Genomic DNA, 27,268 nt, shown 5'->3' on the forward strand with positions numbered 1-27,268 from the left:
ACTTTGAAAACAAGGCCCCCTGTATTGAATAACCATGTTTTTCTTCATTTCTAGGTAACTGAACACCTTATTGAGTGTGCAAAAACCTTTGATTGCAGCCAAAGTGTTATCTTACTAGTGATCTTTCATACTTTATTATAGAATTACTTTATTGTGCACATCTTTTTCTGAAAAAATATTAAAGTGTTGCATAAATATTCCAGAATTACATAGTGGCACTTTCTTTTAACATTAATAGTCTTTGAAATTGCAATGCATATTTCCAAACAAATAATTTACTTCACACAAAAAAGTGTGTGTCCCACCTGCAGCTCAAAGTAGGAACACAACTGAATGCTCTACTATACAAAAGTATTAAGTTAATGTTGTTTACATCAAAACATTTAAAATGAAAATATGCTAATGATATCACACTGCAAAAAAAAAAAGTTCCTAAAAAAAGGCAATTTCTTCTGGTACAGATACCCAAAGGGGTAACTAAAAACAAATATCCTGCCCCTTTCTTTAGAGAAACATCAGTAACCAAATGAGATTTCAGGTTAAACCTGAAATAATAAGTGTAGATAAGTAAAAACATTTGAGTTATATTTAGCAGCTGTTTTTTTTTTTTTTTTTTACCAAACCCCTCCTGTATGGTGTAAAATGAATACCATTTAAATTCTAATTTTAGATTCACAGTGCTGTAAACCCAACAACATTAAGGTTGTACTTAGTGTTCCAAAAAAACTACTGCCACACAACTCATTTTTAACTAAACATATTGCATAAAATAGGAATATAATGGTTCTCGGTTTAAATACTAGAACTACTAAAAAGCATCACACTACAAAATGACTGTTATACAGGAGGCTGGCCATTGTGTCTAAGTCCAGTATAAGGCCACAGAAGCTGCTGTATCGACATCCAAGAGTCCCCAGTCCCCACAGGAGCCGCCTCTGCAGACGGTTGGAAGGCAAAGCCAGCGATCAGGGCAATGATAGCAGCAAAAAGTATAATCATAATAAGTGAAATCCACAGTCTTTTGTTGGTCTTAGAAAGAGAGCTTTGGAAATCAGCAATATATGAAGATATCTTGTCATAGCTGTGGAAATAAATGGTATTCAAATGTATCAAATTTAACACACACATTATACTGGCAAAATACTTTTAAAAGCAGAAAAAAAAAAAAAAAAAATCAAGCCAAACTGTAAAACCACCGTAGCGCAATAATTGGTTTTCTGTCCAGAGTAAAGGCTTAGGAAAGCTAACCCTTCCAGTAATGGGTTTCTGATAGCTAAATTACTGATTAACCCTTTCAGTCCTGGCGGGACCTCAAGGTCCCGTCTCATCTTCGCACCACATGTTAACATATGCTGTCGGAAATCAAGTTGGAACCTCACAGGGCTCCTAGGTCCCAGTCTGAGGTAGTGTATAAATGTAAATATATATATATATATATATATATATATATATATATATATATATATATATATATATATATATATATATATATATATATATCCTGTTCTCAGGTATACTCAATAAAAGGAGTCCATTCTTCAGCTCGACAAAAGTAATTCAGGACTGAAAGGGTTAAAGCCCCCACAGCAGAAAAATTGCTTCCTGTTTTCCCCAAAAATGCAAAGCAGCTGGTTGAAGATGCAATTGCTCTTTCTGCATGTTGTAGATTGCACGGCAAAGCAAGAGTTTAATTGAGGTTAAAGCAGAATTGCTAAATAAAACAAAAAATATCTTAAACTAACATTGTAGAAGTAATTGAAACTGCTGATATTATATTTCTGTTTTCTGAGAGGCTTGACTTTCGTTCCTGAATTTCCTCTTTCTTTTCCTCTGTTGGAGGGGATTCTGTTTCGTGTTCATGCCTGCAACAATGGTGTTATTCAACAAACATTTCTGGTTTAATTACAAAAGTAATTTTTGTTATTTATCACAAAGTGAACACATTATGAAGTACAATAACAATGTACAGTAGTACTAAACATTTCTTTTGTCCTACTGAACATGGAGTATGTCAAATCTTAAATGACTGCTTAGAGGTGTTTAAAAGGGTAGTATAGTTAATCCATTCATTCATGAATTTACCATTTCTTAACAGCTGGCCTCCTCATGGTTTCTTACAATATTTATGAATGGGATTTTTTTTTTTTTTTTTTTTTGACAGCACGTTTTCAATAATAACCAGTGAGAAATAGAAGATTAGTATGCATAAAAGTAATTCTCACCCTTTCATTAACGAGGGTTCATCAGATTCTGCCCATGTACAAGAGCTAATGAACCGTTGTAATGTAGGACGAGGATTTGGCTTCACTCCCAACAACCTCCTGAAACATCATTTTAATACCAAAATACATCAGCATCATTACTTCCTTAACTATAAAGTGTTAACTTCAAATAGAAATGAATATTGTATCTAGAATTGGATCCACAAATGTTCTGCCTGGGTAATGTAGTCTGTTTAGATATTTACTGGTATATAAAAATCAGGATCCAACATCCAGACAGAGACACACACACAAACTGATACATACCAGGTGCTAGGTCTCCTCGACAATTTGTCATTAACTTCAGTTTCTGCATTTGCATGCAACTTTTGCTTAAAAGACAAACAGAATTTGCAAAGATATGTAAAAAGATTTAAAAAAAACAACACATACCTCCTAATTTGACACCTTAAAATTAATAAAAACTGTCTGAAAATCAATTGGGTGAATTACAGATCTTTACTATAGCGCATAACACACAACAGTCCATTAGAACTTAAACAAAATGACCCACTGATAGTGTTTACAGCACTTATCAGTGTGTTCTACAGTACCTTGACACACAATCTGACTATCAATATTAAAAAGGTCTTTACAAGTACTAAGAAATTGCTTACCAGGTCAAAATGAACAGGACCTCCACTATTTCTCGGTATGGCTGCAATGCTCACCCGTCGTTGGGAGGAAGGCTGCGATGGAAAAATGGTTTTGAGCTCCCTTCATTTACCAAGTCAAACTGAACTGCTGACATAATATTTAATAGTTATATATGAAACCTATCTAATATGACATTTTCCACCATAAGAGAGCAAAGACCAGATAACTAACAAATTGTATGAAGTGTATGAAGCTCAGATCACACTTCATAAAACACAAATTAACACATTTCTGGGCTGTATTTAAATATAAGAATAAAGCAATTTAACCTACCTTATAGTATTGGGAACCTGGAGACCTCTTATTTCTCAAATCATCTAAGGAAAAAAAAAAAAAAGCAAAAAGTACGTAATACCAAAACACCCACCCATGTTAAAATCCAGAAGCCTGAAATCTCTTGTAAAATTGAAACTTACAAGCATGGGCAGAGTTTGACTAGGGCTTGGAGGGGCTAAGCCCACCCAAACTTGCCCTCCCTCGACCCACAGACAATCCCCAATGCAAATAAACGATTGGAAGCGCCCAGTGTGTTTGTTTTCTTCATCCCTGACACATCCTGACTTTGGCAGATTAATATTTAAGCAAAAACAAATAAAATATGAAAATGACGGGAGACATCTCATTAGCGGGTAGGCACTAGCCCCAGCGGCCAGCAGAGGAGAGGCCTGACAGACCCATCTGTTGCTGGTTTTGATCTGAAACTGGGGAAGGTAGCAGTAAACATATCTTATTTTTAAAAAGATTTATGAAAGACTAATATTGTTTGGTTAATCTCCAGTAACTTGCTGCATCCAAATATGAACCGGGCCATGACCCTCCCCACCATGTGAAAGTCAAACTACACCCATGCTTCCAAGGAGGCTTAAACTTTGTTTCCTACCTCTGTCTATGTTAGACCCAAAAGATCTTTCATTCTGCAACAAGGACTCTTTTAGTTCCTCTAGCTCTGTATGCTCCTTGGTGTACAGCCGTTTCAGATTCTCCACATGTTGGATCATGACTTCTACTGCTTTACAGACACGGCTCTCCTGAAAGAAAAAATAAATAGAAAAATGTGCACTTTTATAGTATTGAGATTACTTTTAGATGTAGGTATTGTGGTTGTTTGATTTTTAGGATTAATAAAAGCTTTATCAACATTTTCTTACCACTCATTAGCATAACAACTTTCTTGCAAGTCTCTTATAAAATTAAGACTTCTGGTTTTAGTTTAACAGATAAACGAAAAAACACCCAAAATCGGTTATATCCAATAAACACCGGAAAAACTCTCGAAATAGTTACTCAATTCATGTTGACTTGACCCCTTCCCCCCCCCCCCCCCCCCCCATGAAAAAAATAATAATAATCTTGCTTGCGAGATTTAAAACTATATCACAGTTCTATAATGAATATTTGCACACTCGTGGAATTTAAAACAGAATTGCAAATTGTGGCAAAATGTAAAAAAAACACACAAACTCCAGAAGAATATTCCTGTGATCATAAGGATTAAGGTACAATTGAAGTGCGTAAGTATTGTGGAGTTACTATACATATTGTGACAGAAAAAACGAACAATCATTTCACACAGTATATAAAAAGCAAAAGCTAAAAATAAGTGCCAACAAATGAAATGAAAACCGAACAGAAGCCATTATAAAAATTGGTCTATCCACAGTTTAGTTTTCCAGACTTTTTTCACCAACTCATTTTACCTGCCACCACGCTGTGGATTCACTCCCTGTGCAACAAGTACTGTATTATGACCGGAAACTACCTTTACTGCACTTTAGTCTTATGTGGGTGTCACCCCACTCAGAGTTCAAATAAACCACCATCCTTGAAGAATGTCTCTCCCCCTCCCCTCCCCCAGAAACAAGTCGTATCACCTGGTGAATCGCTCCAAGCAATTCAGCCCTTGTTGAGACTCTGTTCATGGACTGGTTGAGGATGTCCAAATTCTTCTGCAGCCTTTGGACAATCTCCAGTGACTGGTTATCATCTTCACACAGCGGGATCAGAGTCTGGTGAGTAGAACACACAACAGATATTGCCTTTAAGAAAGCAACACACCACAGAGTTTCTCATTAGTATCAATGATCCCCCCTGACCTGTTTAAAAGGACTTAGATTTTCCAAACTGTTTTGCTACTGTATCTAAACTTTAAGTCCTAACAGGAATTAGACATAGCAGCAAAATAGTTATGTAGTAGCTGATGGAGTTTACTGAGCAGGGGGATGAGAAAAAATACAGAGCATTACTGACGCCCTCAATTCAAACAGTTGAAGTCATTAGAACTTTTGAAATTTAAGAAAACACATTTGAAGTTTGATGGGTTAAGGATCAAATCATGATTCAACCATGCACTTCAAAAACACTGCTAAGGACACATTCAACATCAGTTCTGGGCCTACCGTTTAAGACACTTGCTTGCAACTCAAAAAGATGTTCAAAATCCTACAGGTCTCACCTCCAACAGCATGTTACAGTTGTTGAGCTCTTTCTTCAAATTCCCTTCAGCCAGGTCCCTGGATCGCTCTTCCAGCCTCAGTCGTTTATCCAAAGTAAACGTGTCACATTTGAAGCCCAATGACAAACGGTGAAAATCAGCCTGATAAGACAACCATTTTTATTGCAAATATCACCAATCAAGAAACATTCTCAGGAGGATCACAGGAAGATGGCTACAGTTTTACATCCTGTTTAACATCCCCAAAGCCACCTGAAATACTGTAATTGTGCTTGAAATTACTCACTCAGCCCAGTAGGGGGCTGCTAAGTAATTTATGGGTTGATGGACATTTAATTTGGCTTCAGGGTGGAGTTAAACCAGCATATCTAAAACATGTATTTAAGCAGTGTAGGTACAGACAGAAAAATCAGTGAAGGGTTTAGAATAAAATTAAATTCCTTTTAGCAAAACGCTCACCTCAATTTCCTTATCACTGGCAGACAAACTAGAAAACAAAACAAAAAAAACGTTCACGCAAACAAGAGACACTTTCTTCAATCTATTAAGTCCTATGCAACAACCTAATTGTACTCATTCATAATAATGTTTGGAATCGTTATAATGTGAAAAATTGAGAGGGAGGGGGAGGAATTTCTTTATTAAACTAGGTTTCCAAGTATATGGGAAGCAAAAGAAAATAAACAGCTGTTTGTTTTATATGTACTTACATGCTTTGGTCTTCTTTTTTTGGAGTAGTGATTTTCTTGGTTTCCTGGTTTTCATTGTCTGCATTAGCTACAAGGGGGAAAAAAACTCCTTAATGCTGTTAAGATTTTTAGAGGCTTCTGACAGTTCATTAAAAAAACTAGAATACCTTAACCACCCAATATTCTGTTCATCCAAAATATTCGAAACACATTTAGACCATAATAATCCCTATTATGTTTCTTTTTTTTTTTTTTTTTTTACTTTGTTCTACTTGTTGAAGGTAGTAGTCAAAACATCAGACTTCAATAATGTGAACTTATTCAGTCATTTTCTATCTCATCTACATCCATTCTAGATAAACCACAAATAGAGTGTTGTTCCCTGTTCTCCACTGCCTTTGCTGTTTAGAGTTCTTATAAAAAAAAAAAAAATAAATAAAAAAAAAACACAAACAGGGACCCTTCTACATGGATTGCGTCTGTCTGTCACACTATACCAGGTGAACACAGAGCGCATTGGGAGTATAATTTGATAAACTTTCGATTTTATATGAACATTTTATACCTGTGCCTGCACTCATTCACTTTCGTACCTTAGAAGGGTACCGAACTGACCCACATGTCTGTCACACACTACATGGTGAACACGATAACTAATGCTTTTGCTCCAGTCTTCAAGGATTTTTGTATTACACTCCTTTATTATTATTATTATTATTATTATTATTATTATTATTATTATTATTATTTATTTATTTATTTATTTCTTAGCAGACTCCTAGCCTCCTATAAAAGTTTCGGAATGCATTTTGACATTACCATGAGCTTGTTACAGGATAAGGAGGACCCACTATGTGCCTGCATTGCTTTTATAAATAAGTACTATTTTGCACATTGCCATTTAATGTAAATCTCCATGAAGTGCGGTTTCACTGGCAAGGCATTGGGTGTATGCACTAATATGGCAAATAGAAAATCAAAACCAAAAAATGAAATGAGAAAAAAACAAAACAAAAAAACACAATATATTTGTTCATGCCCTGTACCTTTTACAGAGTCAGTTGTGGAATTGCTTGGTGGTTCCTGTCCTTTGTGTTCATCAATAGCCTCCATACCTTTGGCAAGTTCCTAAAATAATACATTTAAAATCATTGACATGTGAAGTCTGAATTAAAAGGGAACTGGAAATACATACAGTACTATTGCATTTCATTTAAGTTTCTAGACTGGTGGTACTCTGTCTATCAGAAGTTGGAGAGATATACCAGATGATGACTTTTAACCTCTTTAAACATATTTACTACACTTCTCAAAGGCAGTTAGTTGGGGGGGGGGGGGGGGTGCATACAAGTCCCTAAGCCATCAGTCTAAACTTTGGTAATCAAGGCTTGTACTTGCAAGAAATACTTCAGTATGTGGGTACAATGCAATATTGCCCCTAAAAATATGCACAGACACACTTCTCTAATGCTGCAGTGGACCAAAACTAAATTACAAAAAAAAAAAAAAGTTTGAAAAAAAGTCCTTACCAGGTTCATTTTAAATTTACTTCTGGGTGTCAACGTTTCTTTCTTTGGCACATTAGCACTCAGACTCCCATCATTTGGAGATGGATCCACTATAAATAAATAAATACATTAATAATAAAGGATACGATCAACCCTCATGTGGCTATGTATTCATACAAAACACGATATTAGATTACAATCCTCTCCTGACCCACCCCCCAGAGTCACTTCTCCATATTAGTATGCCAACAAGCTTTAGGAACTAGCTATCGTACTGAACTTACAAGAGGAATTGTAAAGCACCACTCCAAAAAGATGTCCTTTGTAAGCACGATTGAATCTATACATATTTACACACACATTATTTAGTTAAAGCAATACAAAGTTTCAACAAAAAGTCCAGTCATAAGCTTTGTAATTACTGTAAGTAAAAAAAAAAGTAAGGATTATGCAACATCCTTCATGCAAATTCTAAACCGAAGCCATTTAACATAACCATGTGACCAGAACATCTGGTTATTTAGCATTCCCCCCTCTCCACAGTTACTTTACAACTTGTATTTTTTGATATGCAATTAGATTATGTGTGAATTAGGTTTCAGGAATACAGAAACTGAAACTTGTACTAGCAAGGTTGTCAAAAAATCTCCACATCCATTATACTTCCTTGAGGTTTTGGAACATATTTTGTCACTAAGATACAAATAAAAGTATTTAAAACCTAGATCCAAATAAACAGAATTTGATAGTTAGTGACATGCATTCACATTTTACAAACCATTTGAAAGTCAGATTTCACTATAAAAGTAAATGTTTCACTCTGGGAAGTGAAAAGTGTTTTGTGACCAATGTTAAACATCTACTTTAAAAACATGTATTGCACTACAATAAGTTACAATTACAATACGACATTTCCTGTTAAAGTACCAAGATAATTCCCTGTGCAGTTGTAGTCAGATATATATATATATATTTTTTTTAATTTAGTGACAGGAACATCGGAAAGTATGTCTCCCAAAAAACATCAGTGCATCAGTCTATGTAGAATACCAACACTGCTTCTAGACTTAATCATATGCTAGCTATTCATGGCAGAATACAAAGATGTTGCTTGTCAAGACGGAGACTGAGCGGTGCAAAAGCAATAATAAAATGTAAAATTCATGCAAATGAGAATTTAAAACAATACAAAGTTTCAGGCAGCATCCGAGAAGTGGCTGTGCCTCAACAAGAAACAGCTGTAAAATCCAATATAAAATGTTATTACTTTTTAAAAAAATCACTCAATCACTTAAACCAAAGATACAGAATACTAAAACACTACATATGCAACACACTCAAAAAGGTAGAAACAGGAAACAAAAAATTGAGTAGAATGAATGAACAAATAAATGAAAAATTAAATACCCGACAGGCTTTTATTAAGAGAAAAACTTTCATTTCCTTCTTTGGTTTTCCCAGTTGTCATCTTAGAAGAACCTCTTCCCCCTTGACCGGTCTCCTCCTGTGACTCTCTACCTAAACCAAACACAAGAATTTGAATTGATACACTCCTCTATCATTAGCAATCTCTCAGTAGGTCTCACATAAGCTGCATGACCTTAAAATTCCCTCCCACCTGTCATCTCAGAGCTCCCTGGAGTAACTGGAGCTGGATCCTGCACTGAAGCCTTCTCCTGGTTGTCACTTAAAAACAACAAAATACAATCTATTAGAAGGAAGATGAAATAAAACCAGACCACAACAATATTTTAGAATGCAGTGAAAGAGACACACACCTGTTTAACAGTAATGCGCTGACAGATGACTGGTCTGCTACAGTTTCCTGATGTGAAAAAAACCATAAAATAGGTTTCAAATCATGTGTGAATAGAAATCACCAAAAAGGTTATTTGAAGCATTATTACCGGTTTTTTAAACTACCACAAAAATGACTCCACCTTAGTGTGCAATATTTACATGGTCATTTAAATATATCGTATCGCACATCAAATGTTACTGCTCATCCATTATCCATTTAGAAACACAACTTCCACTTGCACCTTTAAGCTTTTCTAGATCTTAAAGATTATAATTAGAGTAAAAAGGTACAGTATTGTCATCATACAAACACGGGAAAGCACAGGGAGGTACACTACAATAAGCCAAACCATCATTCATTCTTACTGCACACACGATCTACACACCTTGCAAGTCAATAACTCTACAATAGCCCATTTAAAATGCTTTTTATATTTGTAATGATCTTTCATTGGAAGTACATAACATTCATTCACTAATTATCTTTGGACAACCGACTTAAGTGTAACTGATTTTTTTTTTTTACAGTAGATTATGTCTAACTACTGCAGATTATAGCAAGAATAAAATCTGCAGCCCTCCCCCCTTCACCAAAAAATCTATAAATAATATTAGGCACATATTAAAAACATTGTTGGTATTAGTTTATATATATATATATATATATATATATATATATATATATATATATATATATAATCTATCTGCAATAAAGGACACACATGGTCTTTACATCAGTAGCTGCCACAGGACTGGAAAAGCTACAAGTCTTCGGTAGACAACGTCTGGACACACTTTTCAAAACCATACCTAGCAGTGTTAACATACAGTAGGGTGTATCTGATCCAACTTAAGCAGGCAGGAGTCATTACCCATACAAGCCCATTAAACCTTAGCCTAGAGCCAGCCGACAGATAAATACTTCCAGCTAGTCCAAAAGTAGAGAGAATCTTTACCATTTCTTTAACATTTCGGCGATAAAGGCAACACCACACAGGACACACAAGCAGGATATCTTACCTCAAAAAAAAAAAAATGTTCATCTCCCTTTACTGTCTTACTGCAGACATTTTTAAAGGCAAGCAGACAGACAACATATTTTGTGCTTCCTGGTAGAAGTACTTTACATACAGGCTTATTTTCTTGACAAACAAAAAAAAATTAAAAGAAAATGAGGAAGTGCAACACATCACAGCTACTCTGTGTGGTCAGAAAAAAAGAAGAAAAAAAAGGAAGCAAGTTATCTCTCAAATGTAATTTATGAAAACAAACCTTTACTTCACTCATGCTGGTGACGGATAGGTCTTCAGCTTGAACACCAACAGAAGATACTTCACACCTGGAACGAAACAAAGAGAAAAAATAATCTGTACTTCTCTTCCCATGCAAGTAGTGTTGACTGTCAATAAACTCAGCTGCACTGTGGAACTCCACAGCAGTGCAGTGATCAACATATGCAAAACTAATCCTGCTGAAATGACACTGTTACAAAAGGGCTCTCACAAGAGCGCCCGAAAAGTGAAAACACTGCTTTGCATTGCAAAGGTGCAGACTCTCCTATCAAGGTAAAAAGCACAACAGGACTATGTGTGGGCCAAACAGGATATGGGTAAAATCTAAAATCAGACAGAAGGTTGTTTAACATTTCTATATTAAAAAAAAAGGATTGAGTACAGATAGAGATAGATATTATTATTATTTATTTATTTATTAGCAGACATCCTTATCCAGGGCGACTTACAATTGTTACAAGATATCACATTATTTTTACATACAATTACTCATTTATACAGTTGGGTTTTCACTGGAGCAATCTAGGTAAAGTACCTTGCTCAAGGGTACAGCAGCAGTGTCTCCCACCTGGGATTGAACCCACGACGCTCCGGTCAAGAGTCTAGAGCCTTAACCTCTACCCCACACTGCAACCTCTACCCCACACTGCTGCATAATTATGTTATGGATTCAATTTGCACATTGGTAATCTCATTCCAGTATAAAATTAGGCATGCTTTAAAACAATTCACAACTGCACATTAACAAAGTCAAACATTGTCTGTGTAGTGAAAAAAATAATCAAATTCCCTATAACATACAGGGATGTGGTTTAACACTGCATTAATGCGGTTCACCAACCTGTTGTTTAATAGCACTTGGGTTCCAGTGGTCCTTTTCAGAACTATCGGTTTACACTCCTGGAGTTTTGCACTTGGTTGTTTTAATTTCTGTGTCTGTAGTCTTTGCTCAAGCTGATGGAGTTCTAATGTCAGTGCATCTGGCAAGAGAAAGCATACTATCTGTTCACACAACTACCTGTTACTTCAGACAACCCAGTAAGTTCTACAGTACACCAAACATCACCAATATTATCTTAGTATACAGAGGATGTACTCAAGGCAGCTAGTTTTCTTGTGTCTTTAAAAAATGCAGCTAGGTTTTCATTAAATCAAACATTGCTAAGCGATAAAGATCTTGGTCTCTTACCTATTAAGGGCGTGTACCAGCAAGAGGCACCTTTAATCAGTGACATGTACAGTATGGTCTGACTCCCATTCAGGGCAGCTTCTCCAACCCTTAAGCCTTTCTGGCACCTATGTTCTTGCTAGAAAATCAAATACTCCAATTAACCGCAAGCAATAGATACATAAACTGAAAAAAAAAATATATATATATAATTTTCAAACACACAAACACTTTGTTCACTTTTGCAGGTACATGGTATAACAAAATCAGCAGTAGCAGTTTTAGACTAGTGTTTGCATGACAAGGCCAACTTCAATAAAATAAAATATGGAACAAGTGTTTCTGCACTGGTATGTACTTATATTGAGATTGATGGTAATCTGGGGCTACAGTTTATTTACTGGATTTTTATTTAAGGAATAGATTGAAAGATGCATTGCAACAAACCAACTGTGGAATACATGCCCCACCTACAAAACATGTCAGATTACATTGGACTACATTTGTTTTGCAAATGCTGCCCTACAGCTCACATGTGCTAAGCACTGTGAATCCTATTGCCTGATCTCCCCAAGAGCAATTATATAAATTATAATCTCGTATGACGAACTGGCAAGTTTAAGTGATACTACAATAAAGCTAGTCAGCCTTTGTCTTAAGGCTAGAGATCCTACCAGTCCCCATTATCCTTGAAACTCCCTGGGATTTCATCAGCAAAAAATAAAAAAACTAAATAATGTAAACCATTCTCATTAGCTATTAATGTGAATGAGTATGAGATGACACTGCACAAAGGCTGCCCGCAAGTACAGCAGCTGCATCCACATCTATGTAGATAACTAGAGGGACACGACAATGTCAGCAAGAGCATGTTTTGCGATTAGATAAAACTATCTGAAATACCTTGGTTGTCAACTGTAACGAACAGATTTTCTAAAAAAGAATGCTTAACTCTAAAAACCTCAGTGCCTTTTAAGTGATTCTTTCCATTTGCTTGTACTTTCTTGTATAGGGAGTAATCTTATTTGTTTGATAGCAGTAAAGGCGCGGGTGCAGCTTTATTTAAATTTGGTAATGCAGCTTGTTCCTTCCGGTCACTATTTCTGCTTAATCTCAGTTTAGGAAACCACCAAAAGAAAACTGTTGAAGGTCAGGTGTCACAAAACTGGAAATGAAAAAAGCAATAACCACAAATGACAGCACACATTATTTTGGCAGCGGTTTGTGTTTGAAGCCCAATAAACTGCGAAAAAAATGCTGACTTACCAACAGTTAGTTACAATAAAAGTTAATTTGAAAGTAAAATAATGGTTTTACTCTTCTACTACAATGGAACTCACCAGCTGTATATATTGAAATTTCTTGGTATTTAAAAAGCTCAGACTTGCTTTTACTATATAGTTGTAACTGCTTTAAAAAAAACAAACAAACAAAAAAACACACACGAGGGTCATAACAAAAGGGACTGCCAAACACACACAGCAGAGCACTCCTCTCAATTTAACCCAATAAGGTTGCAGGTGGCTGTATCAGATCAATATCAGGGTCAAGTATATATTAAAATATTAAGCCGGTTTTCAAAAGAAGTGTTTAAATTAACATTAGGACAGGGAAACATTTTTACCTGAACCATTAATGCCATTTAAAATTAAGTTTTCCAAAGAATGAAAAACATCTGGGTAAAGATTGTTCCCCAAGTGATTGTTTCAGTATAAAAAAATACTACTGTATATAAAAAAGAAAATACATCTATTCTCACCTCCTTGCCTTCTTTTTTATTCTTTAATTGTGTAATATTTGGGAATTGTAAGACAAATTCTCCATCAACACAGCACTGTCAAGAACAACAAAAAAAAAAGAGCATTAACTTACAGCTTTGAAACAAAGGCCGCCATTTTCCATCGTTCCAGTCCCTACATCTGAACTGAAAAGCCTATTTATAAAAAACAATAAAAAAAATGTGCTACTGAAAGATTTGTCTGTCACGATTCACCACAGAGCTGTGTAGTGAAATGATGTATTTAATATTACTATGAACTCACTAATACAGATGACAAGGCGCTTAACACTCCAGTCTACTATAGAAACTGACCATAAAGAGTAATATATCCTGTTCTAATATTTTTTAGTGCATCTATAACTCGCAGCGTTTTCAATACTAAAAAGGAGAGGAGTACATACTCAGATTTTCAAAGTAATTCCCTTTAACATGTTTGTCGGCGGGTGGTAAATTAAAACCCAATTAAACTTCTTACTTACACAACAATACATTTACTCTCATCTACACAATTAGGAGTACCTACCAATCAATTGCAATCAAATAGTGTCTTCTCTTACAGGGGTGAATAAAATCCTCCAGGGTTTCACTTACCAGCTGATAATCAAGTGGAGTCCATTGTTTTGACCAAATGGAAAGTGATCAGTTTAACAAAACTTAGTGGTGATCAAAACAATTATACACCATGCAAAGCAATTTATTTACATAACCATACATGGTGTTGAAATATTTACTCAAACAGGGAAAAAATGGTTTTAACAAAGCATAAAAACAATGACAATTCAGCACAAAGAATCAATTTAAATGATATTTAACTTCTATAAAAGACAAACAAAACATGACTATTAAACTGTCAGAGAAGCCACTGTTTGTGCTCAATAATTGTGTCGATGTGGGCAAATGAGGGAAAGTTTTGTTTCATGTTGTTTTGTTAACAGTTTTAACAGGTTTCATTCAGTCTGAATTAATACCCAACAACTTAAAACATGTTAAAAGGGAATTACTTGGAAAATCCAATTATCTGCACATCCCAACTACAAATAGATCATTCAGGTGGGTAAGTCCCTGCAGGACAAGATCAATTAAATTTATCACATACTCTACCATGTATGGTAACATTCACATGACTAAAATCTACCTTTTGGATTCAACTTCCTTTATTTACTGTTTTTCAGTGGAGAGGTTAAAATATGAAATTCTTAGATTTCAGGAAACACATATAATAATTCATCTCTGTATTAAAAGGAAAACATGCCTAAAAAGTATTTAAAGTTGGTCATTGAGTGAGTGAAGAGAAAAGCTGGTCCTACCTGGCAAAGCAATCTACAGAGCTGCCCTTTAAATAACTTCTCCCTCAGTGAATGAACTGTAGCTAGATTTGGGAAAAAACACAAAACTTATTTTGCTCTATAGTACCTGCTTGTATCAATATTAAATAAACAATAAAAAAAATAACCACAGAATTATTGAATTTACCCAAGTATTAACTGTGCATACATATGCAGAAAAGTAAAATACTACCACAAACTGTAGGTTTCATACGAAGGCTGTACTTAGTAGGAATAGGGAAAACTGTGTAGCCGTGGCTTAAGTGTTTGTATACTACTATGGAAAAATACAATATATTCATTGTACAATGTAAGCAGTCTGAGCAGCCAATTTCCTGGATAAATGATCCACACCTTGGAAATGAACAAGAATGCAAACATTGACATGAAAAATACTAGTCAATGTGTTGTGTAAACAGAACATTTGAACGAAATTAAGAACATCGTCTTATAAACAATAATTTCGGTATTAAACAACTCCCGCCCCTCCAGCAAGACACTTCTTCAGCAAAAAAGAAAAAAAAAACCTCCAGGGGATTCCCTTAAAAGGGTTCAGATACTTGGATTAAATTTAAAACAAAATCACCATACCCAACTGCCACGAACACAAACCCTTTCCAACATGCAGCAATGTGACTCCGTTTAACAAGGGACACGTTAAAACGATATTATGATTACCATCAAACAAAGTGTGAGATGCTTTGGACATGTAACAATGAGACATATTTCTCCATAGAAGGTAGGGGTCATTTATAAGTGCAATGGGGAACCTGCTTTTAGTCTTGACACATTGTGAGGTTTCAAGGATCACGAGCATTTCCATTAGCTTTAGCATACACAAGATAATCGAGGCTACTTAAAGTTCAAAATTTCCAAATGTACTGAACCAGAACAAGGGGAAATACCATGGGTTTTAAATGGGCATACTTCCACTAAAGAAATGCAAGATATTCTTGAAGATTTTCTCATTTTAGGCCAAGCTCAGTTTGATTTTAATGCTTGGCTGGACATTAAATCCTAATGCAAAAATTTAGACAGCAGCATTTATAAAATATACTAGGATGATAGAGAATTGCCTTTATGATAAATTCAGACAAGTAAGGATCTGCCTTGGTGTTATTCTTTAACTGGGCAACCACAATTTAGACCCATGGTAAGCTTGAACCTGCATCTTAAACAGTGTAAAAAGATGAAACACACCAATTATAAAAGAGATGGGCTGAGAAATTTACATTTCCACAAATTAATTTTGGGAACTTGTATAAAATTTCTAAATTCTTAGGACGTGTTATTTGTACATTGTCACATGTCTCGTTATCAACATTTTGCACATTTAATTTTGATTCAGTAACCAGAGTATTCCTTTACAATGCAAATTAGTTATCTTCAAAGATACTGTAAAATCAGAAAGTATTGGTAAAGGTTGCTGAACGTTACGCATTTTTTTGCACAAAGTATGAAGGGGGAAAAATCCCACAGCCACCATGAAAGGCTATTTTGGAATGGTTAAATCTGAAATTACAAATGAAGTGCCCACTTCTCTCTTATCATCCTCATTCCTTTATGGAACAAACATATATTTTTAATATATGGTAGAAAAGTATGATTCTTATAAAAATTGGCCCCTTTATATATTTAAAATATATGGGACATATTTAAAATAAGTTTTATTATTATTTATTTCTTAACAGACGCCCTTATCCAGGGCAACTTACAATTGTTACAAGATATCACATTATTTTTACATACAATTACATTGTTTTTTACACATTATTTTTATATACAATTACCCATTTATACAGTTGGGTTTTTACTGGAGCAATCTAGGTAAAGTACCGTGCTTAAGGGTACAGCAGCAGTGTCCTGCACCTGGGAGTGAACCCACAACCCTCCAGTCAGGAGTCCAGAGCCCTAACCACTACTCCACACTGCTGCCCCATTTTACTCTGTAATCCTTATAAAATAAATATATGGATTACAGACTAATGGAAACATATGGTGCACCATATATTTAACATATACAATATATGGATTACAGACTAAAGTATATACCATATATTTTAAATATATATAAAAAAAGGGGCCAATTTCTATATATGAAAAATAGAAGGACTATACTTTTCTACCATATATTAAATATATGTTTTTCCATAAGGGTTTCACTAAATTAAATAAAATCACTGAAAAGAAAAAAAAAAGTAATTTTAAATGCTCTGCATAACCATTTCCTTTGATTTTTGTCGAACGTCATACATATTTCAGCAAAAGTATTTTACTAACAGCTACACTATATTCTTGCCTATGTGAACTGGAACCTTTTCATGACAATCTAATGCAAAAAGTACAGTGTATATATATATATATATATATATATATATATATATATATATATATATATATATATATATATATGTATATATATATATATACACACACATACACACACACACACACACACTTTTTTTTTTTTTTTTTACAATGCTTGGTCAGTGGTTTGACAACATTCAGTCACAACTTGAAGTAGTTCAATGATTATCCAGCACTTTGCAACACTGTTGGTGGTACTTACTCTGTTGCTCATCAATTTTCTGCAGAAGTGCCTGATAGCTGACTGACAGGGAACAGATATTATCCTGGAGCTTCTGTTTCTCACAAACCGTTTCCTCCAGTTGACATCTTAGAGAGTCGACTTCGTTCCAGACAGTGTCAGGAGCTGTGGTCTCATCTGTAACCTGAATGCACAGCATGAAAACTCAATACAGCTGAAGACCAACTATGCCCATTATTTCTAAAAGTAGCCGATATGCTCCATTAGCCTAAAAGAACCTCCCCTCCAAAGTGGAAAACAGGTGCCATGAAGCTTACAAAACGTCTTATCTTTAAACCCACCTTTCACATCTGCGTTTGTATTACTTTTGCTTTGCATGTTTGAACAGTCATTTATGTGGTTAGAGGCGATAAAAAAAAAAAAAACCAAGCTGCTTAAATTCTGTGATAGAACCACCCACTCAGCCTCCTACATCTTAACTTCCTCTGATACTTACAGATCTACAAAAAACACTTCACCAAGAGCTACAATCTGCTTTGCTCTATACTTTTAGAACAGGAATGGGGATACACTAGACAAGAGATTGAATCTTGGCAAGTTCCTGCACTGCGAAGGGTCTCCCTCCCTGCTCAGCCGCCTCCTTTACCAGCTGCTGTTCCGAGGCCACCTCTCTGAGCTCACACTGGTTTCTGACAGCCCAATCTTTGGCTTCCTCTCGAAGCTGCTTTTGAGCCTCCAGTTCTTGAAGTCTGTGGTGTGGAGTGAGGCAAAACCACAAGTTGTCACTGACATTTAAGAAAAGCCCCACACCTGGTTATTTCTCCTTGGCCATGCAATGTGGTTCCATAACCATGGGGCCATCTGCAGCCCAATCAACCACTCACTTCTCTTTGGGGGTGGGGTGATAATGCAGTAAGTGGTCTTTGCAATTTGAAGTTGAGCAAATTGCAACAGAAATGACTCAATGCTTTGCAGGCCCCCATTTGCCGAGAATCCAGGGTGGGTTAAAATGAAAGACAATTGCAGTGCATGTTAAAAATGTAAAAACACTGTCAACTTTTTCTTGGAGAAAATTAGCCATGTGGTTATTATTGGATTTGTGACCAATCGCGATACATGTAGTTTCCACATACTTTGGTCAAGACCCTCCAGGTCTCTCTCACTCTCTCTCACACACACACACACAACCAATAGGACACTCAAAAGAACTATACATTTCTTGAATATGTTACTTTGGTAAAACAGCCCATTTACAGAAATAGAAATAAAACATCTATATATATTTTCTGGTTTCAAGCGTGTTATTATACATGACTTGACACATCTCCAGTTCCTTTTTCAATTAAACCACAAAGACTAAAAAAGCCTATACCTACCACACAATTACACAGTCAATGCAGGCGTAAAAAAAAAAAACACACACACACACACACACACACACCACACATTGCAACATTCATAACTCCCTACAAAAGGTGCAGATCTGAGCTGTGAAACATGTATAATCTCTTCTTGCACAGCTGCCGTACTTCTACGTGAAACATCCAATTGCCAGAATGTTGCTGCATTGTTCTCACCTGGAAGACAGCTCCTTCAAGTGAATGACCTCTGTCCTGGACCTCCGCAAATTACTTGCCATTTTAATTAATTCCTTTTCCAAAGAGGATTTATGTTGGTCCAGCTGCTGGAGATTCTCAATCCAAAAGCTTCTTTTCTCTTCCAGTTGTCTCTCTAAAGTCTGCACAAAGTATAAAAAACTGTCTAAAACCCCTAACCTATTTGTATTGGTTCAGATGCTGCTCAGTGAGAATGGTGTAGATTGTCTTTTCATGTTCCAAAGCAAAATACATACTGGTAAGGTTCACTGTATTCTTTCCACTGCAAATTTCCATTTTATCTAAATACGCTGTAGTGCTGCAATTATTATATTATTCTGGCTAATGTGTCCACAAATCAATGTACTTTTGATTAGAAAGACTTGCAAACTAGGACAGTTTCCACTTCAGGCTAAGCATTTTGAATTAACAGACGTTATTCTGATTACTTCTGTTAAATCTCATCTTTCATAGTAGCACATTCCAGGACAACATCTTCACTGTCCACAGTAAGAGTGTTCATAGTTTAAATGTTAAAATATCAGCAAAGCGTTAACCATTGACAAAAATATGCAGACCAAATATAGGGGTTATCCTTCAGGGCAGTTTAGACCAATTTCATATTCAGTATTTCTTCTCTGACTTTTCCTGTCTACAATGAAATGCACACATACAATCATTATATATATATATATATATATATATATATATATATATATATATATATATATATATATATATATATATATATATATATATATACACATATACACACAAATACATGTTGCAGCAATTTAGAAAAAAGTGAGGGAAGCCCAATATGTTGAAGTTTAAACACACTGTTCACAAGGAACCCTACACCTGCCAGACCTCAGCATCCTTGAAACTAAAACGATATACATTAAACAGTTTGGAAAATGATCAGTAATTTTCTTATGTAAAGCCTCTTCGTTGCACTATTGCAAGTAAGGGTGCATTGATAAATTGTAATACTTTCTTTACAAGATATATATCATATCGGAAGAGAAAGATGTATTGCGAAATAAGACCAAGACCAAAAAGCACAACAGTAGCTTGTTGTAGTTCACTAAATGGTTCATGACTGAACAATAAGTGTGCTTTATAATTGATAAGATTATATACTCTCCCTATACAATGAATTTGTCTTAATAAAATCATCCATTAAATGACCATTTGATCTTATTATGCATCATACAAGAAGCCGATCAGGGCCATTACATGTATTGTGATACATAATGCATCGTGCTGAGAACAGAGGATACCCTTTTTTCTTTTTTTAAAACCACACGTATGTAACGTCTCAGAGACTCTTCAAAGAGCATTTTCTTTTTTACACTGAACTTTGAAAATGTGTCACCGTTTCTCACTCACCTCGAGCCTAGTCTTGCCTGCGGCTTTGTTTCCTATTTGTGACTCAATTACTTGCTTTAGTGAAGTCACAATTATATTGGCATCCTCAGTGAAGTCTTGACGCTTAAAAAAAAAAACACACCACAAAACAATTCAATGCTTAGCTGCAGTACTACACAGGTTTACAACATAGCAAATTAAGAAATGTACAGACAGAGTGTGTGTTAAAACAGGATATATAGGTTTAGTTTAATTTAAATGGGACATTGGATCAGTTAAATAAAAAAAATTGCCAATGAGTAAAAAGTTTCTCATAATTTTTGCTTTTTGTTTATTTATATAATGAGACTTGCAAATCCAGACACTCCCAGTCGGGATTGATTTTAGAATGGTGAAGTGTCTGAGCCCATTAACAACTATTACAACTGGTAGAATGGAGATCCCATTTATGTGGGAGCTTTTTAATTTAGTTATAGTAGATATTGTACAGACACACAGATGCTGACATGAGTGCAGCACACACACACAACAGTTATTCATGTGTTAAAATAATTAGAAGCATTAATTCATAGACACAGGCCCAAGTTCAGTGTCATATTATTGGTTTTTGTTTTGTTAATTACAAAGTATTGTAAAAAGGCTTTTCAATGGAAGGCTTGCCATTTTTTTGATGATAGTCTTGAATTCAGCTGACATTTGCTCAGGTAATGGGCCTTGCAGGAGTAATAGAACTTCCCTATCCAAAGTTTCATCTAAAGATGATGCGTGACATAAAGAGGGTGACACCCGTTCCCTGCCAGTTGCCTAAAAATTAAAATAGGGTTATAAAAAGGACAACTCAGAATTTAAGTAAAAATAGGTAGTCCATGTTTTTTCCAAGCTGTGATCTAGACAGTCCAGCTGATACAATGCAAATCTGGCTCCAACACCAAGACTCTGCCAAGTTAGGAACATTATTTTGAAGGAACGTCAGTGTAGCTTTGGTTACTTATATCTGTTCAAACCTTATTCATGTCATCCCACATACCTCAGGAGACTGTTGAGCTAGTGCCAGCTCAGTGTGCAAGGACCCTGCAATGCTCTGGTTCAGTCTGTAAGCCAATGAGAGGCTCATTCCGCCACTGTCAATAGGATAAACTATTTAAATTAGTACAGGAGGAGTACAGGAAAGGCACAGATGTCCATTATATGCTGCCCACTACCTGACCGCCTCCGTCAATACTCACGAAGCCAGGTCGGGCTGCATCATGTTGATGTGGTTTTCCAGTTTATTCTTTTCATGTCTTAAGCGCTGTCAGGAATAAATAAATCTCAATGGTGAACACATAAAACATCCATACAATTTATAGAACTCTCATTCCAAAGGATCTACATGTATAAAGCAAAGACACTACAGAAAGCTCAGTTTAGGCTGTCTTTTTTTATATGGAAGCTTTTTTTTAGTATTCACTTAACCATTATCAGTATCTTATTAATGAAATGATCCAAGAAAAACATCTTACCTCCATTATTGAGGAATATTCAGCAACGGTACTTTTGAGTTCCTGAATATGGATATTTTTCTGTGGAGTTAAAAATACCAGAAATTGATACTTCTCCAGCATTGTTGTTATTTATTTATTTATTTTTAAAAACTTATTTTAAATACCATTTTAATTCTATTTCGGATACTAATGTTCCTTGGCTTTTTATCGTCAGAAGATCTCCATGACCATTACTGTTCACATGACCAATTCAGGAAATACTGAATAAAGTAAAACTACTTGCCTCATTAACAACACTTCAATAAATCAAAACAAGGGCAAAAGTATGCTGACCTTGTTTTCATGTTAAAACCAAATTGAAAACCATGAAAGATGACTTATGGTCAACAATCAGTTTCCTTTCATCACGTCTCTAAACTAATGTTTCTTTTGATTGTACTGTTTACAGAAGATCCTGTTGTCAAATGTCATTTTAAAACAGGAAACTCAGAATACATTTAAAATAAATATAAAAGAAGTTCATCTTTAATTATAAAATATACTAGTTTGGAAACTCACCTCTACACTAGCACCAAATATATTTCTGCTGAAGGGCATTTACATATTAGCACTAACACTGCTTCTTAGATGGTGTATGGCAGGCAGTAGTAGAACGGTTTCACCAATACAAAAAATTACCTCAAGCAGAAGTGCTTTCTTTTTACAGACAACACTCTCAAAGGAATGCATCTGCATCTGGAAGAAATGAAGGAGAAAAATAAACCCACAAAGTGTACCATTATAATACATTTAAAATGATACACCTAAATACATTAAATTGATTCACATTCTGATTTACCTGAAGACCAGCATTGATATTGGACAGATCAGCAATCTTCTTTTGCAGGCCATCAATATCCATTGTGTTCCTTATGTTCTGTTTGTTTAAAACAAGAGGGACGGACCATAGCACCAAGTCATTAAAGAAAAACAAAACAATCTTTGAAGTCAACTCACATGTAGGTGGTTTCGTTTTCTGATCTTTGGCCTTTTTATTTTTGACACACAGCATAAAGAACATACATTCTCACGGATGTAACTACCACATTACATGAGTCACCATGAGAAGAGAACATCTTATAGAAGGCTGTGCCATTCAAATGTTCTTACTGCTAAAGCAAAGAGTAGGTCACCACAACCTGTTGTTATTATTTATTTCTTAGCAGACGCCCTTATCCAGGGTGACTTACAAATTGTTACAAGATATCACATTATTTTGACATACAATTACCCATTTATACAGTTGTTTTTTTTTGTTTTTTTTTCTTGGAGCAATCTAGGTAAAGTACCTTGCTCAAGGTTACAGCAGCAGTGTCCCCCACCTAGGATTGAACCCACGCCCCTCCGGTCAAGAGTCCAGAGCCCTAACCACTACTCCACACTGCTGCCCAGTCTGGAGTAGTGTTTACAGTGCCACTATGTGCACAAAGTGTGCAAAGTGTGCCATTGTTCCAGAGGAAGGGTTAAAAGGCATCAGATCGAAATCAAACCACCATGTAAATGTTTCTGAACATACCTCTTCCTGTAGAGAACTTATCTTTAAGATGAGAGAAAGGTTGTCCTTTTCCTGCAAATGGAGAAAAAGATATAATTGGTCTCTTTCAAGTGTGTGTGTGTGTATATATATATATATATATTATTCTTTTTAAAACAGGATTGTGGAATAACATTTATGAAGCTTTGATGTTGGATGAAAACAATATTATATATATATATATATATATATATATATATATATATATATATATATATATATATATATATATATATATATATGGTTGCAGGCAGAAACTATTCAGATTGTGTATTACACTTACTTGCATTCCTGATATGGTCATGAGTCATGACGCACATTATTATTACAACTCTGTTCCAGATAATTGCATACTCTAGTTAATTGCACATAATTACTATTCCATTTGCCAAACAAGTAACAGGAATCTACTGTATTCACATGGAGAATATTGTGAAACTTGACACATAGCAACATGTAGTGTATTGCATAAACAAATCAAATATTGGTTTGCTGTTATACATGCTAAAAGATACAGTACAGAACTAAAATAAGTAAATACAAAAGTTTATACAGGTGTATGTCAGTATATATTAATGCATTGCAAGTTTTTTGCCCCATTGACGTAACCTTATATATATATATATATATATATATATATATATGTATATATAAACACACATACACACAGTTTTTTCAGACTGTTTAGTCTGATGGCCTCACCATCTGTTTATTGTGAGCCACCATTCTGACTCTGTTCTCCTCAACACTGTTCAGATTTACTTTCATTTCTTCCAGCTCTTCCTCCAATACCTTCACCTTCATAGCAGACTGCTGGCCACTGCAATGCAGAAAACCTCAGTATAACTGACTAACCCACATTCATGCTGAGAAGGCTAGAAAGTCAAGCGCTGGTTCAGTGTGGTTTAAAATGACATTTTAATATTCAACATCAATTTAACAAACTCCTCAATGTTAACTAAATAACGTTAATGATTTCATATATCGTACTGTCAAACACCTTTTGAATTTGCTGCGAGTACATTGACAAGCATTCAAAAAGATGCTATTAGGTTATGTCAAAAATCTGTAGAATGAGAAATTGTGGTTTTTCTTAGTAAATGTCTATTACAATTGAGAGATTAATAGTTTTACTATTTAAGTCAAGATACATCAAAATATCAAAACATGACCCTGAAACAGATAGCAATATCTTTTAGCCTGGGCCTGGATGTCCTCCTTCTCCTCCAGGAGTTTATTATTGGCTTCCTCCATCACCTCCACTGCCAGTTTCAGTTTTCTCATCTCATCGTGTAGTTTTTGGTTGTTGAATTGGAGATCAGTACACAGTACACTAAATCAGACGTCTCCCTGTTCCCATGAAGATGAAAGATTAGGTTTGACTTTTTCTATCCTAACAAATCTTTACAAACTCAGGTATAGCTTTCAAAGTTGCAACCAAGCAAACATTGTAGTTCTGGCACCAAAGTGAGAAAAACTTTTTTTTTCTTCCTATTGATGTTTAATAATTACATTGACAGCTATATATTATTGGGACTCTACAGTTTACGTTCTTAGCATTTTGTGATTTCTTTAATCCAATAAGACTATTCCCAGAGACTGACAACTTTCCAAATTGTACCTCAAAATGTTAGAATACATGTAGTACATACTGTACATAGCTTGGAGGTAATTAAGAGGAAAAAAAAAAAGGGAGAGACAGAAACAGTTACACTGTGACACTGGTCATGTCTAGTTACACTTCGACAGAACAAACACAAGTATAAAAGAATTGACAAGAAGTTTCTTTATCCAGTAGAGCTAATTTCAACATAAAGTGACATTTAAAAACAATCCTTCTCCCTCAGTGAACAATGCTGTAATTTAGTGTGGATTTGACTTACAAGTCTCCTCTAGAGACTTCTCCTCCAAATGCCTCTAAACTTCCAACAGTCACATTGAGCAACGCAGATCTTCTTCCTTTATAAATAAAACACACAGAATTATTGATCTGAAGAAAAAAAATCTTATCATCCCACCCCTGACAAAAACTAATTTAGCCACTATTAAATAACATGTCCCTATGACTACATGCAAACTGAGCAATGAACACGCTAGCTCGTCATTTGTAAACAGGGCCACAATAAGGACCATTATCAAGATTACCATTGTGTCTCTGACATTAAATCCCCTTTAGCTGTGAAACTGTTTTTTTTCTAATAGCAGATGCAGGAGACTTTTGGCTATCTATGACACTTTCAATATTTTTTACTATGTTCTGCACAGACGACTAGGTTAACATGGTTTAAGCAACAGTCCTCCAGCATTCATTACTGATTCCAAAGCTCTTACCAGACAAGAGACTTTCCCGTAGTATCCGAGATGAACCTTCTGTTGCATCCCTTGCTGTACCCTCATCACTACAAAGACACATATGATCATGTTATCAAAACTTAATGTAAAACTTGCACTGTTTACAGAAAGATGGTTATGGTAAACACAATGTTATTTTCATAGATTAATCAGGTCTTCAGGTCCCTCTGACCACAAAACCATTTGCTGTGAGAATACCAACATTCAGCTTACTTACTTTTAAAATGAGATCAAGGTCCCACTGATTGTGTTTATTTTCGGATTGTAAAGGGACAATTCCTTGGGCATGTAAATGTAATAGTGACCCATTGTTTCTGCAGTCATCAATCCACTCCTTCATGATGGCGTGATAGGTGGGCAGGTCTATGGAGATGTCCCTGCGCTGGGGGTCCAGCATGTTGCACAGTTACTCAAGCCCGCTGTCTTCAGATCCACGGCTGGTTGTATGCCAGAGGTAATCCACTATCCTTGATACAGATACCTTGCCTAGAAAAGAGGGACACCACACTGGTTCCTTATCACTGTTTATCACCATAACTTCTAAAGATGAACCATTCTAAACTGTCTTTAGTTTGCCTCATTGATTTTGCCATCCTTAAATCTCAGCAGCAGCCAGCATTATCAAGAGTTACACAGGTAAAATAGTTGAATCAATGCTTCTTGTACCGATCATAGCAGAAAAGTAAAGAAAAGAACACTGGTACATAGACAGCATTCTTCATCATATTACATAAGAACATAATAACAAAGTTTACATACGAGAGGAGGCCATTCAGCCCATCTTGCTCGTTTGGTTGTTAGTAGCTTATTGATCCCAGAATCTCATCAAGCAGCTTCTTGAAGGATCCCAGGGTGTCACTTTCAACAACATTACTGGGGAGTTGCTTGTATTAATCTAGGTTCAATTTTCTACTGTACATGTTCCGTGAAGTAAAGTTCAATACCTATTTACTTACCTCTGCATATGTGTCTGCTCTTTTGTCAACTGGAAGTCTACTAGCTAAGCACAGGGGAGGAAAAAAAAAGAAAAAACCAACATTTCTGCTCTACAACTGGACTGAAGGATCAGCTTTGTTGATTAATGTTACCAGTGCAACAGTATTGGACTCATGTACTCTTGTTTTTGTTGAGAATCACATTTTACTATTTTCTTTTTTTTAGTTATAGTCATCATATCCTGTTGACAAGTTAAAAGCACCCCTGCAGCCTCAGTAGGGCTCTCAGAATCACGTCTAACTCCAAGTACCATTAACCTGTCCCCTGCAGCACTCTGCCCCTAGTGACAATTCAGTCATCAAAAAAACAGGTATTTATGATGTCCGCTGGTGTACCCAATAACAGAGGCAAGTATAAAGATTTTCTAGAAGCCTGATTAGTATTGTAACTACGTTACCTCCGCCTTCACCCATGGAA

General features: G+C 35.5%; 1 protein-coding gene across 4 annotated transcripts; it reads right to left on the reverse strand.

Moving 5' to 3' along the window:
• Positions 1 to 744: 744 nt before the first annotated feature.
• On the reverse strand, positions 745 to 27,138 carry LOC117416091 (inositol 1,4,5-triphosphate receptor associated 2-like). Of its 4 annotated transcripts, none has more exons than XM_059027079.1 (37): positions 26,812 to 27,137; positions 26,161 to 26,341; positions 25,835 to 25,902; positions 25,387 to 25,462; positions 24,206 to 24,323; positions 23,486 to 23,536; positions 22,769 to 22,846; positions 22,609 to 22,665; positions 21,949 to 22,008; positions 21,673 to 21,737; positions 21,474 to 21,567; positions 21,107 to 21,250; positions 20,468 to 20,569; positions 19,058 to 19,218; positions 18,127 to 18,229; positions 17,502 to 17,664; positions 14,915 to 14,976; positions 13,587 to 13,661; positions 11,849 to 11,966; positions 11,501 to 11,639; positions 10,640 to 10,706; positions 9,346 to 9,392; positions 9,186 to 9,253; positions 8,975 to 9,085; positions 7,589 to 7,677; positions 7,106 to 7,187; positions 6,081 to 6,147; positions 5,830 to 5,857; positions 5,371 to 5,511; positions 4,790 to 4,924; positions 3,799 to 3,946; positions 3,192 to 3,235; positions 2,879 to 2,950; positions 2,529 to 2,593; positions 2,223 to 2,321; positions 1,743 to 1,862; positions 745 to 1,081 (listed from the first exon to the last, which is right to left on the reverse strand). In XM_059027079.1, the coding sequence occupies exons 2-37, from the start codon at positions 26,250 to 26,252 to the stop codon at positions 838 to 840; spliced, it is 3,453 nt and encodes a 1,150-aa protein (XP_058883062.1). In that variant the 5' UTR covers positions 26,253 to 26,341; positions 26,812 to 27,137; the 3' UTR covers positions 745 to 837. The 4 variants fall into 4 exon arrangements, with proteins under 4 accessions (XP_058883062.1, XP_058883064.1, XP_058883063.1 ...); XM_059027081.1 differs by lacking the exons at positions 18,127 to 18,229; positions 26,812 to 27,137 and adding exons at positions 18,291 to 18,447; positions 24,761 to 24,853 and having other exon boundaries at positions 26,073 to 26,252; XM_059027080.1 differs by lacking the exons at positions 18,127 to 18,229; positions 21,949 to 22,008 and adding an exon at positions 18,291 to 18,447 and having other exon boundaries at positions 26,812 to 27,138.
• Positions 27,139 to 27,268: the final 130 nt, after the last annotated feature.

This window comes from Acipenser ruthenus, chromosome 7, assembly GCF_902713425.1.
Source record: "Acipenser ruthenus chromosome 7, fAciRut3.2 maternal haplotype, whole genome shotgun sequence".
NCBI classification, from domain to species: Eukaryota; Metazoa; Chordata; class Actinopteri; order Acipenseriformes; family Acipenseridae; genus Acipenser; species Acipenser ruthenus.